The 14,042-nt window shown below is 37.5% G+C and overlaps 1 protein-coding gene across 2 annotated transcripts in view; it reads left to right on the top strand.

Moving 5' to 3' along the window:
* Positions 1 to 4,949: 4,949 nt before the first annotated feature.
* wnt7bb (wingless-type MMTV integration site family, member 7Bb) overlaps positions 4,950 to 14,042 on the top strand; it is a 43,393-nt gene continuing 34,300 nt past the window's right edge. Inside the window, exon 1 of one of the 2 annotated variants that reach the window (XM_056243656.1) lies at positions 4,950 to 5,531. In XM_056243656.1, the coding sequence (XP_056099631.1) occupies positions 5,452 to 5,531 (80 nt within the window). In that variant the 5' untranslated portion in view covers positions 4,950 to 5,451. Of the gene's footprint in view, positions 5,532 to 7,956; positions 8,229 to 14,042 lie in introns of those variants that run through there. The other variant, XM_056243657.1, reaches the window with a different exon arrangement.

Raw genomic sequence — 14,042 nt, 5'->3', positions numbered from 1 at the left:
GCCATCATATCGGTATCGGATGATATATGTTAATTTTTAGGGTGTATTCACACCAGGAAAGTCCGATAGTTCACTTGCTTTGGTCCGGACCAAATTATTTTTTTTATTTTTTTTGGTATGGTTCGCTTTCACACTGCTCTTTTTGGAAGTGAACCAAAATTTGTAAACAAAACCACATGTGTGCTAAGGTCGTCCATTCATTGGACAAGGATTCTCAAGTAGGGAAATCAGGAAGTGCAAAAAAGGCTCAGCATGGAGATATTTCGTACTGCAATATTTGTTATTTTACTAATTTTGTGTTATTCTGTACTTAAACGCAATATGAAGAAACTGCGCAGAAGACGGATAAGGTATAAAGTTTTCATTCATAGAGAGGCGCTATGTTCACACATTCAAATAATGAGATTCTTATTGTATATAGGCTACTGCTAACAAGTGCTGTCAATGTTAACGCTTGCGATTTAAGTTTGTCCAGTTTAACGCAGCGTCATCCTTGTATTGTAACTATCGTTACATTATATGAACTGCAAAAGCTTTTTTTGCATCTATGCGCGATTAGATTAAAGAGAACGCTCTGTGTTTGAATGTCCTGATGCACACACTCATTCATTCATTCCATTCCAGTGATGCACACACACGACGCGTAGAAAGACGCGCAACAGTATCGTGTGGCCAGACAGGCGCCGGAATGGAATTCTCTTTCGCACTTAAACAACAATAACACAAACCATTATGCCAAAATCTCCGACTACGGAAGCCTGTTAACTCAAAGGCGCAGTGCTTTCTTGCAATTGGGTCGGTTCATGTTCACACCGTAAACGAACCGTACCAGAGTTCGTTTGGAAGCGTACCGAGACCACCTCTTCAGCTGGGTCTGGGTTCGGTTGTTTGGTCCGCACCCGAGTTCGATTGCTGTATTCACACCTGCCCAAAAGGTCCGCACCAAGGGGGGAAACGAACTAGAGTTCGATTCAATCGAACCAAACAAGGCAGGTGTGAATACACCCTAAATGTTATCGTTATCGGCCTGATAATAAAATTTGGCTGATATATTAAAGCTGATAAATAATAGATTATGTCCTTCAGCTGAGACACTAAAGATGCGCACTGATCAACATGATGGTTTTGAATTGCTTGAAATATGATTGGAATCACTTCAAAAAAGGAAAATACAGTTCAGTGCAACAGTCTGTCATATCGGCTATAAAAAACTATAATGAGAACGTTAGCTTTGTGAGCTTGGGAGGTGGATTTTAATGGTGAGGGTTTTGTTTTTGTAATCAGGCTCTCAAAATGATATAAAAATTTGGGTTTAGATTTATCAGCCGATATATATCGGTTATCGGCTTTCAAATACAAAGATTTATCGGTTATCGGTATCAGCCAAAATTTGAATATCGGTGCATCCCTAATAAAAATACAATATTGGGAAAACTGAATTAATTCGAGCATGCTTTGATTAAGGTTTTGTAACAGAGCCAATGCGTCAGAGTAAGCGCTAGTTAACAGTGTTTGTTTTTAATAGCGGTTTTTGTTGCATAGGGGAATTTCCCATCGAGTTTATAACCTACGTTTATAACACAATATCTTTAATAGCTACTCGCAAAGCTACTGTAGGCTAAGCTAGCCATTCATGGAGAAGCAATTTGTGTGCATTCGACCTGTTTGTCTTTATATGACATCATCCTCTGTCCTTTTTGAAGTCCTTTTGGAAACGCATTCGCCTCAAATAAAGCGCAAAACCGTCTGCACGCACACAAACATGTGGCGTGAAAATACAGTGACACATGCCATCCTGACAATTGGATTTCATAAAAGCAGCAGATTGGTTGTCCTTTAAACATTTTAATGGAGCTAAATCAAAAAATTACGGCCATGGTGACAAACAAGAGCATGGTTTTATGCGGTCGCTTCAAACACCGCCTCGCCGCAACAATCACCCCCTGAGCGACTTTATATTGAGTTTCAATCCGTCAAGCGACCATCTGGTGTAACTGTGAGCTTGTTTTGAAGTGCGCTCTTAAAACTGTAAAAGAAGGGATGTCAAGGAACAAAGCATTTCTGTGGTTTGTTGGGTTTTCTCTGTCAACAAAAATGAACCATCTGAACAGATGAGTGACATACTAGTGCCATTAACAGGAAGTACTGGAGAATCATTACTTCATAAGTGTGTGTGTGTGTGTGTGTCCATCTGTGTGCCGCCACGTTTACATTTGCAGGCCTCGGTTTTTGCCTCACAATCTCTTGATGTCTCAATTGTTTCAGATTCAATGGAGAGCAAATGGAGACTTTTCCTCAAGTCAGATGTTTCTGGTTTATGTTCAATGATATATTAATATGCAAGTACTATTTACTTCTAAAGCCGTTTTGTGGTCTAATTCTATGCTGTACAAGTCAGTAATATCTTTGAATTACCTTTATTTGAGGGATTTTATATATACAGCATTGCATTTTTTTATTTAAAAAAGTTAATTTTGCATATTGTTGAGCCTTTATAGTTCAGTTCATGTTGCCACGGCAAAACGTGATTTTCTTAAAGGGATAGTTAACTCTAAAATGAAAATTAGGTAATTCAATTCAATAATTTACTTTATTAAATCAGATCTTCAATTAAATAATTTACTCACCCTGGTGTTGTTGTAATGCTGTGTGAACTTCTTTCTTTTATGGACCCCAAAAGGAGAATTTTAAACGTCAGAAAACATGCCGTATATTCCAAGTGTTCTGGGGGTTTATGATAGGGTTTGGTGAAAAACAAACCAATATTTAATGTATTATTTAACAAAATTGTGCAGTCTAGCACACAAGACCAATGGCCAAGGTCAAAAATGTTGTTAAATAATACATGAAATTTTGGTTTTGATTTTCACCAAACCCTATCATAAAACCCCAGAACATTTGGAATCATTGAAATCATCATTCTGTGATACTTTTACGTATTTTTAAGCAGGTCTCATTCACTGCCATTATATGGACAAGCGCAAGTGGGACAAAGTTCCCCTGTTAGTCAATTGTATCTATTAAAACTCATCTTTGATCACCAAAATGGCATATTTAAAGTTTTTTCCTTGAAAATAAAAAAGAAGTCATGTCTTAAATATCTTGAATGTAACTCTACACCCTTGCCTCATTTAGTATACGCAGTTCTATGAATATGCAAATGAGCCCCGCCTCCACTCACTCACTCAGCTCAGAGATCCACTGGTTGACGATCACACGTTGATCTGATTGGTTACAAGGTCGTTTGTGACGTCAGAAACACCAGCGATTTCAAACCGTGTTTTTGAGACTGCAGTCTTTGGTTCACTGCAGTTTTAAGGAAAAAATACTCAGCAATGCTGTCGACTTATGAATTTACATTATACTTATATTTATTTCATTTTCTCTATCGTTATAGTTATCCTTCTTGGTGAACAGGCTTTTACTTAGTATTCTTGTCTTGTTTTTTTTAATGTACAAATATCTAAACATTCTTAAATCAAGATACTTTTTCTTGAGAAGTAAAATGCAGTCAAATATTAAGTCTTGTTTTTTAAAAAATATATTAAAATGAAGTAACTTTACGCTTAAAAAGACACATGTCTGCCAACGGGGTAAGAAAAGGGAAAATCCATTTTTCTGTCCCCACTGGCAGATATTTATTCTAGTTTTAAGCATAAACTCACTTAATTTTGATAAATTATTTTAGAAAACTATACTTAATATCCAAGTTTCTTAAGTAAACTGATTTAGGAAAGTTTTGATATTTATCCTGAAAAACAAGACGAAAATACAGAGGAAGAAAATCATTCCTGTTCTTTAAAAGTATTTTAAGGCTTGTTTCTTAACATTGATTTGATTTAAAATAGCGCCCTCAAAGAAAACTCTGCATGACTAGAAATTCACAGCTTTGCTGGAATTACTGCATTACCGCTAGTCATACATCTAAAAATTACTGTTAACTGGTTCAATTGTTGGTTATCAGGTGTTGTAGGCATGCCAGCTGCCACACACACACAATACCACCCAAAACCAGTATGAACACATGTAGAATTGAAAATTTCGTGTTGCCCCAGCAACGTTTTTCTACTAAGAACACTGGGTATTAATTATAAGCTTTAGGGTATTAGTTTCTCAGAATATGCTTATTAAATGTACTCCATATAATCCAGTGAAATCATATGTGTAATCCTGGGCGGTTGCAGTGAGATGTTTGCTCTTCACCACAAGGGGGAGTGTTGTTTTCTCACTGCACTGAATCTCTTGCTGAACCTGTACAGAAACCACATGATAGTTGACTTGAACATAGATATGAACTTAGCTTATATATATATATATACATATTAGCTTTTATGTAGTTTACTTATCTAAAATGCAACTGATATATTAAATCTCCAACTGCTTGAGTTATTAAGTTATATAAATATGCATCTTTTTAATCTCTTATCAGCCTCTTATAAGCAGATTTGGTGATTTTTCTTTTTTCTTCTCTGATTTTTCTCCTCTGATTTTTCTCCTAACATTGGAACACACAAAAACAGGCACAATTCAATCAACTCAGTTGTTGACGTACAGTACGATTACAGAGCTAATGCTTTTTTGAATAACTTTTGATCTTGAGGAACATTGTTGAGATCTCGAGGAGACACACATGAGGTCTTTTTCTCAGGAGAAACGAGTTTCTTTGCTGCCCAATTAACCTAAAAAGATTGCGATATTAAACATCTCATCCATAAAATCAACAACTGGTTCAAATGCATTTGCTTAACATGGAGTTTGCATCCACAAAATATCTTTAAATGTGTAAAGGCACCGAATCAAGAAATAAAATCTAGTTCCCGCCTCCCCGGAGTCATGAAATATCAACCGTGAAACGTATGCATGGAATGATCACTTGATTGTGCAATAGACTTACAGCCAATTTCATTATGAAAAGAGAGGGTTGAGCCTCGAAGCCTTTCATTTGCGGTCTGCGCAGCCAAAGCACGTGTTTCATGCCTGTAAAACGCTCTCATCTGTGAGTGTAAAGCTGAGGAGGCGTGGATAAAGCTTGAGTTACCTGGCCTAGACTTTCACCTGCGGAGAAATGGAAAGAATTTAACAAACCAGCAGCAGTCGATGAGCCTGGAACATAAAACCGTCGGCATTCCACCAGAGAGAGAGAGAGAGAGAGAGAGAGAGAGAGAGAGAGAGAGAGACACAGAGAGAGAGGAGGAACTTGACGCTCACGGCAGGTTCACCTGAAAACATTCAATTCGCTCCTCCTTGAAAACACAGCGTTTGTAAAACCCTCAATCTTGCTTTCAAACCCGAGAACGGGACGGCAAAGCATCCTTGATCTGAACCCTGACTATGGCTCTCAGATTTCTAACTTTACAGGGAATCAGAAAGACCCGTCGAAGAGACCGAAACAGTGTGTTTGCGTGCGCAGGTGGACCGGTGTGGCCGATGTGAGGTGGATTTCTGCACTGAATGGACATCATGGTCAGACCCCTGCGCTTGTGGATCTTTAACGTGCTCCTGTGTTTCGGCCTCATTTATTCTCGACTCGGGTGAGTGCAGGAGATGCATTATGTATATGCACTTTAAATGCAATGCAAACATGGAAAGTGCTTCTTCTGGAACATGATGTTTACATTCGGGTAGTTGATGCATTACATCAAAATCAACATCATGATTTTAAGTTAAAATTAAAGCACTTTCTTTAAGATTTTTGAGTCTATTCTGCCTTCACTCTTTTGAAATGGTCATGCAAGTATGATTAAAAAGTACAAATATGAGATCATAAAGATGCATTAGCAAAAAAAAAAAAGCTGTTTAATATAGTTTTTGGTGAATTATTGCACGTAAAGAACTTGTCCACTTAGCTCAAGCATTTTATGTCAGCTCTAAATATTAGTAAAGTAAATATTACACAACTTTTCGCTCCAAAACACTTGTGACATTTGGGATCACATTTGTTGATAAAATCATGGAGCAATAACTTTTTTTTGTTGTGTTGTGTTCTGCACTTTGAAAATAGAAGTTTGCATTGCATTTATTGCCATTATAAATACATGTAGTACTAAAAGTGATCTCAGATCTGTACACCTGCTGCCGCTTTGAAAGCTAATAGTCTTGAAGATTGAGGGGTTTAAGGTTGTCGTGTGAGTGAATATGATCTTTACAGCTATTTTTCACCATGTTTGTCTGAGTTAACCTGTTTGCAGGAAGATTCATCTGTGGTTTACTCTCTTTCTCTTGCTTTCACCTCTCTATACCCTCAGTAATAACAGCATGCCGAGTTGTATTTCCACATTCCTTCACCCTCTAGTTTTGCAAGACCTCACCTGAATTCTTTAGGGATTTGTTCGTATTCCAACAGAGGGTCGCCTGTCATCTAGTCTATTCATCATTTACTTTTATATTTAACTCTTTGCTCTCGTTTATTTAGTTTGTGCTGTGCGTTTGACACATGCACTGCCATTTGAGAAATTATACTCTCGGCAATGCAAAATGTAATCAGTATATCATATCTAGATCTGCGTATGCCTTTCTGCATGCACAAACAGATGAAGGATCATAGTTTTATCCATCTTTTGAAGTGGAAATCCATTCATGCCGCTGTTATTTACCCAAAACAGGTGATTATATAGCTTACGGTAACTTATAAAATAGAAAAACTCTTTTTTTTCTCCTCATTTTTGGCCTCTTGCTAGCACGTTTGTCATTATGTCAAAGCTCTGAGATTAATCATGCAATCTTTAGAAGACAGGAGATTGCTCCCAAGACCTCATATGACTCAAAGCATGCCTTGAGATCTTCAGATAATGTGGGGTCTCGTCAGGTCAAACCTGTTTTGTCACCCCTGAGGCTTGATATCTGTCACTATACCCCCTTCACCCTCTTTCTCCTACATGACATATAGGCTACAGCACATGCAGGTACAAGCATAGCATTTCACTCAGCGCATTAATAAAGCTGGCCTACAGATTTATAGCTTGTCTTTGGACTGGTGTATATGTTAACTTCTACTCGTTTTTTTTTTCTTCTAAAAAGGCTCTGTCTTCACGTGCTATCGGAATTATCAAGGGCTAGTTTCCTCGTTAAAGATATCAAGTCGAAATATGAATGCGACGAGCTCATAATCACGACTTCACAAGTGGGAAGTAAGAAATTTCCGAGCACGTGAAGTGTCAGCAGCACTAGTGATTCAATTAGCCTAGGTATCTATGAACAACAACAAAGAAAGTTTAGTAGGTACTACAAAAAAACGGGTCTGCTGTTGCTACAAGCTACAATCTAGTGGGAAAGTAAACAAAGCGAAAAGTAATTTAAGAATGTTCAGTCAATTCAAAGATTCTACCAGAAAACTCGAGATTCTACTGTTGCTATGGTGACTTCCGCGGCGAATACAATTTTAGTCAGCGAGCCATCTGAAAATAATCTAGGCTACTACATATTTATTTGCATAAAAGTAAGATGGTTGAGTGAACACACAAAAAAAAAGATGAGTGAGGGAGAGTAGCAATATTTTCACTTAGTAAATGAAATGCTCACGAACACAAGTCACGTCGCTAAATAGAGAAGCAACCGCTGTGGACAGAATCACATTATTAACTTAGAAAGTCTTCTAAATTGCGTTTGGATAGTAACTTAGGCCTATGAGGCGCGCTAATTTACAATTCAGTTTGCGTGACACAAGACGAACCCCAACACATTTCGCGCCAAAAACTACAGCGCAGCCTAGGAAGAATTCGCACAAAGTCCGTGTAATAAACATATGAAAGACTTAGTATTTAAACCTTTAAGTGACGCTGTGCTTGCATTAGGGAGCCTCGGTTACCTTTTCAGCGGGCACGGGCGCGATGTCAGTCAGTGTGGCCCCTAGTGGCCCCTTTATCCAAAAGTGGGCGGATGGTGGTGTGATGGTGCCGTCCTCTGCCCAATGGCAGCCCCGGAGTCTCCGGAGAGGAGAGAGAGCCACTTCTGTTTCCATCCCCGAATCCCCCCAAAACCATCAGCCCGCTCCGACGGAACGAACTGCGCGATGACACAGCGCGTCTCCTTCGCACACACACGCGTCTGGGAGTTACGCGCCGCGTAAAGGAAGCTCCGTTACGGGAACTAAACGCGTTTGTTTCTCTCAGCCCGGCAGAAAAGCGTCCGTTCGCTCCATATGTCACCATGATCCTCTTCTCCTCGCGCAGTGTGCTTCTGTCTGTCTACTATCCGCAGATCTTCCTCATCCTCACCAGCGGGAGCTACCTGTAAGTGTACAACCTCGAAATCTGTGTGTTTCACGGTCATACAAAACCAGGCGAAAGTTTGGGCACATTTGACTGTTTCTTACGATGGCAGAGATGCTTTAAATGGGGGTTACAGACATAGCTACAGTCAGCTTATTTACAAAACTAACATGTAAATGCATGTTTTGTGGTGTATTAGTTTAGACAGTTGATGGAAAACCACTTAACAAGTGTCTAGCATGAATGGGATCTCCTGTAATAGTGTTTTAAAACGCAAAATCCCAAAGGAACATGTACTTAGTTTAAACGGAAAGCTTTATAGTTACTGCAAGCTTTTGTGGCAATTTCCATGTGTACAGAATTCCATTTGGAATTTGGAACTTAATGGTAAATTCAGTTGTAATCAAATAAGATCCCATTGGATGAATCCTTATCTGAAGGAAAAAAAAAAATCTTATTTGAGTCTTATTGCATTGAATACTGGACAGATACATGCAGGCTACATTTAAGGTCGTTTTCATTTGTGACTTTTTTGTTTTATCATGTTACTATTATAGGCTACTATAATGTTAATAGTCACAACAGAGAACAAGTGGACACGTCCTGTGTACCTTTGACTGACTGTGTACAATGATGGATTAATAAAACATTAACATTTAGTATTGATCTATAGGGAGACTTCTGCATCGGGAGGGGGTTTTCTTGAACGAACTCATGATAGATTGAGTAAATATGGTAGTTAATATTTAGATAAGCTTATGAATGATGTCATGTTGGTGGTGTTGGGAAGCTCCACTTGTGCTCATGCGTTCAAATGCAAGATTCGCTTTGATTTGACTGTATTCTGATAGATAGTTTGATCTCTTGATAAGTTCACGATGCTACAATGTGAATAATGTTTGCTTTTTAGGTGACCTCGAAATGTGCATCATAAGTTTACAGGTTTTATTCGAGTCATGCAGATTGTTTAATAGGGTACAACACTTCCTGGTAGTCATTTTTAGAGTCAGGATAGATAGAAAAACCTCCTTTTTATTTGTTACAGTGTTGAAGAGGATGTTAAAGTGCAAATCTGGTCCTGCTTGGGAAATTTAAGTGTTGTTCAGTGTTGAAGTTGAATGGGAGAGAATTTCATTTGGCCACTGAGTGGCAGAGAAGTTCAGTAAGATTCATATATAAAGTGTGTGTGTGTTAAATTACGAGTTACTTTGGTTTTACAGACGGTTTCTTGAGCCTTCACCTGTTCTAAACAGCACCAGGATCAATGTTACACCTTTTACATGCATATGCTATTGATTGCAACAGTACTAATAAAGTATGGGGCTAGTTGTCACACAGTTCATTTAGTCACAAACCTCAAAGTCTTGAGAAAACAAGCAATTGAATATTACAACTGTTATTGCTGGGGCAAGTTGTCACACCATAAGGGATATTCCAGTCACATTAAAAGCTATTTAAAGACCTTTCGGCATAATGTAAACAGTAAATGAGGATGAAAAATTATGAAACAGCAAAAATGTAGAAGTAAACATACATGCGTTTGGCCAACACAGATATTATTAATCAACACATAAAATGCACGTGACAACTTGCCCTGATCTGACTTTTATTACCACCCAAAAAAAAAAAAAAAATCAGATATATAGTTGTTTTTGTGGGTTTATTGTGTGGAATTAGACAGAATTCAGAAAATTGTGAATTCTAAAAAAATTAACAAACAATAAAAAGCATTGCTAGAAAACAAATGTTTGTGTAATTGGACTTTTAAACGCAACGCTTTATAGTTACTGAGATAAAGCCCTTATTAATAATTTCCATGTGTGACAATTATCCCGTCTATTTACACAGAGCTCCACAGAATAACTGGCAACACTTTACAATAAGGTTCATTAGTTAACATTAGTTAAACACGTTAGTTAACATGAGGATGAACATAACTTCTACAGCATTTATTAATCTTAGTTAATATTCATTTTACTAACACATCGTTAAAATCAAAGGTTGTATTTGTTAGTGAACTAACATGAACAAACAATGAACATTATTTACAAATATTAATAAATACTGTAACAAATGTTTTGTTCATAGTTATTTCATGTTAGTTAATACATTAACTAATGTTAGAATCTTATTGTAAAGTGTTACCAAATAATTAGTATAAAAGTACTGACGACACGTTTGACTGATAGCGATGCATTTGGTCTTCAAGCTATGCTCTGTGAAATTATTTTCCTAATAATTTCTTTTCCCAAAAGCCTTGTTGTGTGTCTTTGTTAAATGACCTCCAGACCAAGGCCTTCGTTTCGCAGCTGGAGACCCCAAACTCAATTTTTAAAATAGATGTGGCTTTTTGTTGCCATTTAAGTGGGTAAGTCTATGTATAGCGTTGGTTTGCACATCACGCACGACACTATTGTTTGCTTTTACATTTTAAACCCTCTTTATTTGGCACAGTGCAAATTCGATACATTTTGTGGAATTAATGGCTTTTGAAGCGAGGTTAAAAAGGAAGTACGTGGCTTTCGCTAATAGTTATGTGCATGTTTGAGTTTTTTTGGGGAAGCAAACGCATCAGGGAATCTCTCACAGGGGGAATCTGCTTCATCTGAATGCTTTTTAATAGTTTTGTGAGGAAAATTTGGTGTGGGAAAAGTAAAAAAAAAAGGGTTGCATACTTAAATGCAAAAGTTTTTTCTCAGTATTTTTGTCTTGTTTTCCAGTACAAATATCTAAACATTCTTAAATCAAGATGCTAAAAAATGCCATAACATATTTAATCTTGTTTTCCGAAAAATATATAAAAATTTTGCTGAAAAAATGAGAGTCAGAAAAATAAACATTTTCCCTTTGAATTAAGTTATAATTTTTCCTTTTTCTCTTTTTTTTCAGCAAAAACTAACTTAATTTTGATTCTTTTCTTTTCCCAGAAAAACAAGACTTATATCTTAAGAAATTTTGCTTCTCCAGTAAATGTATCTTGATTTTAAAATCACAGTATTTGTACTGGAAAAGAATTTTTTTTTATTAGAGTTACTTACAGTTTCCAGATTTCAGACATGGAGCATTTGTAGTGTAAAAATAAAGATATTACAATTGATTATTAAACAAATCCCATACTTTAACCTCCTAAAACCACCCGCCATCATAGCAGCATAACAATGTAATCTCAGATGATAAGAACAACTTATCTTCTGAAAAATATCAATTCACTCTGTCCCGTTATTAGTATGAAAGATCCTTTGCTATTCCGAAAGAGACATAGTTTTAATAAACGGCCGTTTTAGACGTATAACTAAGCCCATAAAAGTCACATTTCCATTTTTCTGAATGTTTGGAGATGTAGTCTGAGGTTTGAGAGGTTTCTGGTGCCAGTTCATCCATGTTGGTAGTTTAGAGTTTGTTTTAGCAGGATTTGTTTTAAGTAGAATGGACTGGGTGATAGCTGGAGCCAAGCGCACAGGGAACATTTATTTCCTTGTGTTTAAAAGTAGAGTGCATTTACTCATCCTGGGGATTATTTATTCCTCATTTACCAGGAAATCCTACTCATGTTTGAAATCTTCCTGGTGAGACAGAACTGATTTATTTTGTCATATTTTAAATGGACCACAATTAAACTTACATTTGGGGCTATTTCAGTGTAGGGTCGCTTGGTTAAAAAACACGGTTATTTTCAGATGGGAAAATACATCGCGTGTTTCGTCGGAGTTAAAACATTCTGCATTACCTGTGTGGTCAGAAAACACGAGGACTTGTTTAGGATCCATTAAACATGCAGGTTGTGAGTGATTTGTATTTTAAGAGGTTTAGGTTGATGTGCATCTGAATAGTGTTTCTTAAACAATCATTTAAAAACGATTCCTCATTACAGAGCTATAAAGTTAAGGAGAAAGTCAATGTTTAAAAGAAGTGTGATGAGAAATGTTTGAGAAATGGAGACATTGTTGAGATTTACTGTTATGCGATTAAACAATGCAAAGTATCTGAGAAACAGAAGACAAGCAAAAAGACACACTCTTGTCAATGTTAATGTGAGATATTAAATCAAGGAATGTGTGACTTTTCTTCAGGTTTACATTACAATAACCTGCTCTGAAGGATACGGTCTATATTCAACTTGTTTAACCAGAAACAACGTCATTTGGTACTTTATGACTGTGGATGAGCAGGACAGCCATAATAAGAGGTTTTAAATGAAAGCCAAATAAATATGAAAAAAAAGGGTGGAGCATTTCATTTGTTTCTAAAGCAGCATGTTCTGTGGTCCACAATCTGATTTATGTAGCTATGGGGAAAAAAACATTTGCAGATGAAGCTATGTGATGACTATACCATATCATTAGTTTAGCAAATCCTTTGGTCTCATCATCCAAATCACACATGGCAAAAAAAACAAAAACATTATATATATATATATGTGTGTGTGTGTGTGTGTGTGTGTGTGTGTTGCTATTTTTGTCGTTTGTGTTTTGCACATTGTAGCTCATTATGTGGTTGCCAGGGTGTTGTTATGCAGTTGCTACGGTGTTTTGAGTGATTTGTAGCTCGTTATGTGGTTGCCAGGGTGTTGTTATGCAGTTGTTTATGGTGTTTTTTAAGCTCATTATGTGGTTTCGTGTTGTAATGCAGTTGCTACGGTGTGGTTGCCAGGGTGTTATGCGGTTTCTTATGTTGTTATGCAGTTGCTACAGTGTTTTGTAGCTCGTTAATGTGGTTTCCAGGGTGTTATGCAGTTACCAGGGTGTTTTGTAGCTTGTTGTGTGGTTGCCAGGGTGTTGTTATGCAGTTGCTACAGTGTTTTTAGTGTTTTGTGGCTCGTTATGTGGTTGCCAGGGTGTTGTTATGCAGTTGTTTATGGTGTTTTTTAAGCTCATTATGTGGTTTCGTGTTGTAATGCAGTTGCTACGGTGTGGTTGCCAGGGTGTTATGCGGTTTCTTATGTTGTTATGCAGTTGCTACAGTGTTTTGTAGCTCGTTAATGTGGTTTCCAGGGTGTTACGCAGTTACCAGGGTGTTTTGTAGCTTGTTGTGTGGTTGCCAGGGTGTTGTTATGCAGTTGCTACAGTGTTTTTAGTGTTTTGTGGCTCGTTATGTGGTTGCCAGGGTGTTGTTACGCAGTTGCTAGCTAGTGTTTTGAGTGTTTTATAGCTTGTTGTGTGGTTGCCAGGGTGTTGTTATACAGTTGCTAGCTACAGTGTTTTGAGTGTTTTGTAGCTCGTTATGTGGTTGTCAGGGTGTTGTTATGCAGTTGCTACAGTATTTTGAGTGTTTTGTAGCTCATTATGTGGTTTCCAGGGTGTTTTTATGCAGTTGCTATGGTGGGGTTGTCAGGGTGTTGTTATGCAGTTGCTAATGTTGTTATGCAGTTGCTAAGGTGTTTTGTAGCTTGTTATGTGGTTGCCAGGATGTTGTTATGCAGTTTCTACGGTGTGGTTGCCATGGTGTTAAGCGGTTTCTTTTGTTGTAATGCAGTTGCTACAGTGTTTTGTAGCTCGTTATGTGGTTTCCAGGGTGTTATGCAGTTGCTACGGTGTTTTGAGTGTTTTGTAGCCTGTTTTGTGGTTGCCAGAGTGTTGTTATGCAGTTGCTATGGTGTTTTGAGTGTTTTGTAGCTCGTTATGTGGTTGCCAGGATGTTGTTATGCAGTTGCTATGGTGGGGTTGTCAGGGTGTTGTTATACAGTTGCTAATCTTGTTATGCAGTTGCTAAAGTGTTTTGAGTGTTTTGTAGCTCGTTATGTGGTTGCCAGGGTGATGTTATGTAGTTGCTAGCTACAGTGTTTTGAGTGTTTTGTAGCTCGTTATGTGGTTGCCAGGGTGTTGTTATACAGTTGCT

This window comes from Rhinichthys klamathensis, unplaced genomic scaffold, assembly GCF_029890125.1.
Source record: "Rhinichthys klamathensis goyatoka isolate OS25496 unplaced genomic scaffold, OSU_Roscu_1.1 h1tg000820l_1, whole genome shotgun sequence".
Lineage (NCBI taxonomy): Eukaryota > Metazoa > Chordata > Actinopteri > Cypriniformes > Leuciscidae > Rhinichthys > Rhinichthys klamathensis.
The sequence above is the reverse complement of the archived record's forward strand: the minus strand, read 5'-3'. Positions and strand labels throughout refer to the sequence as shown.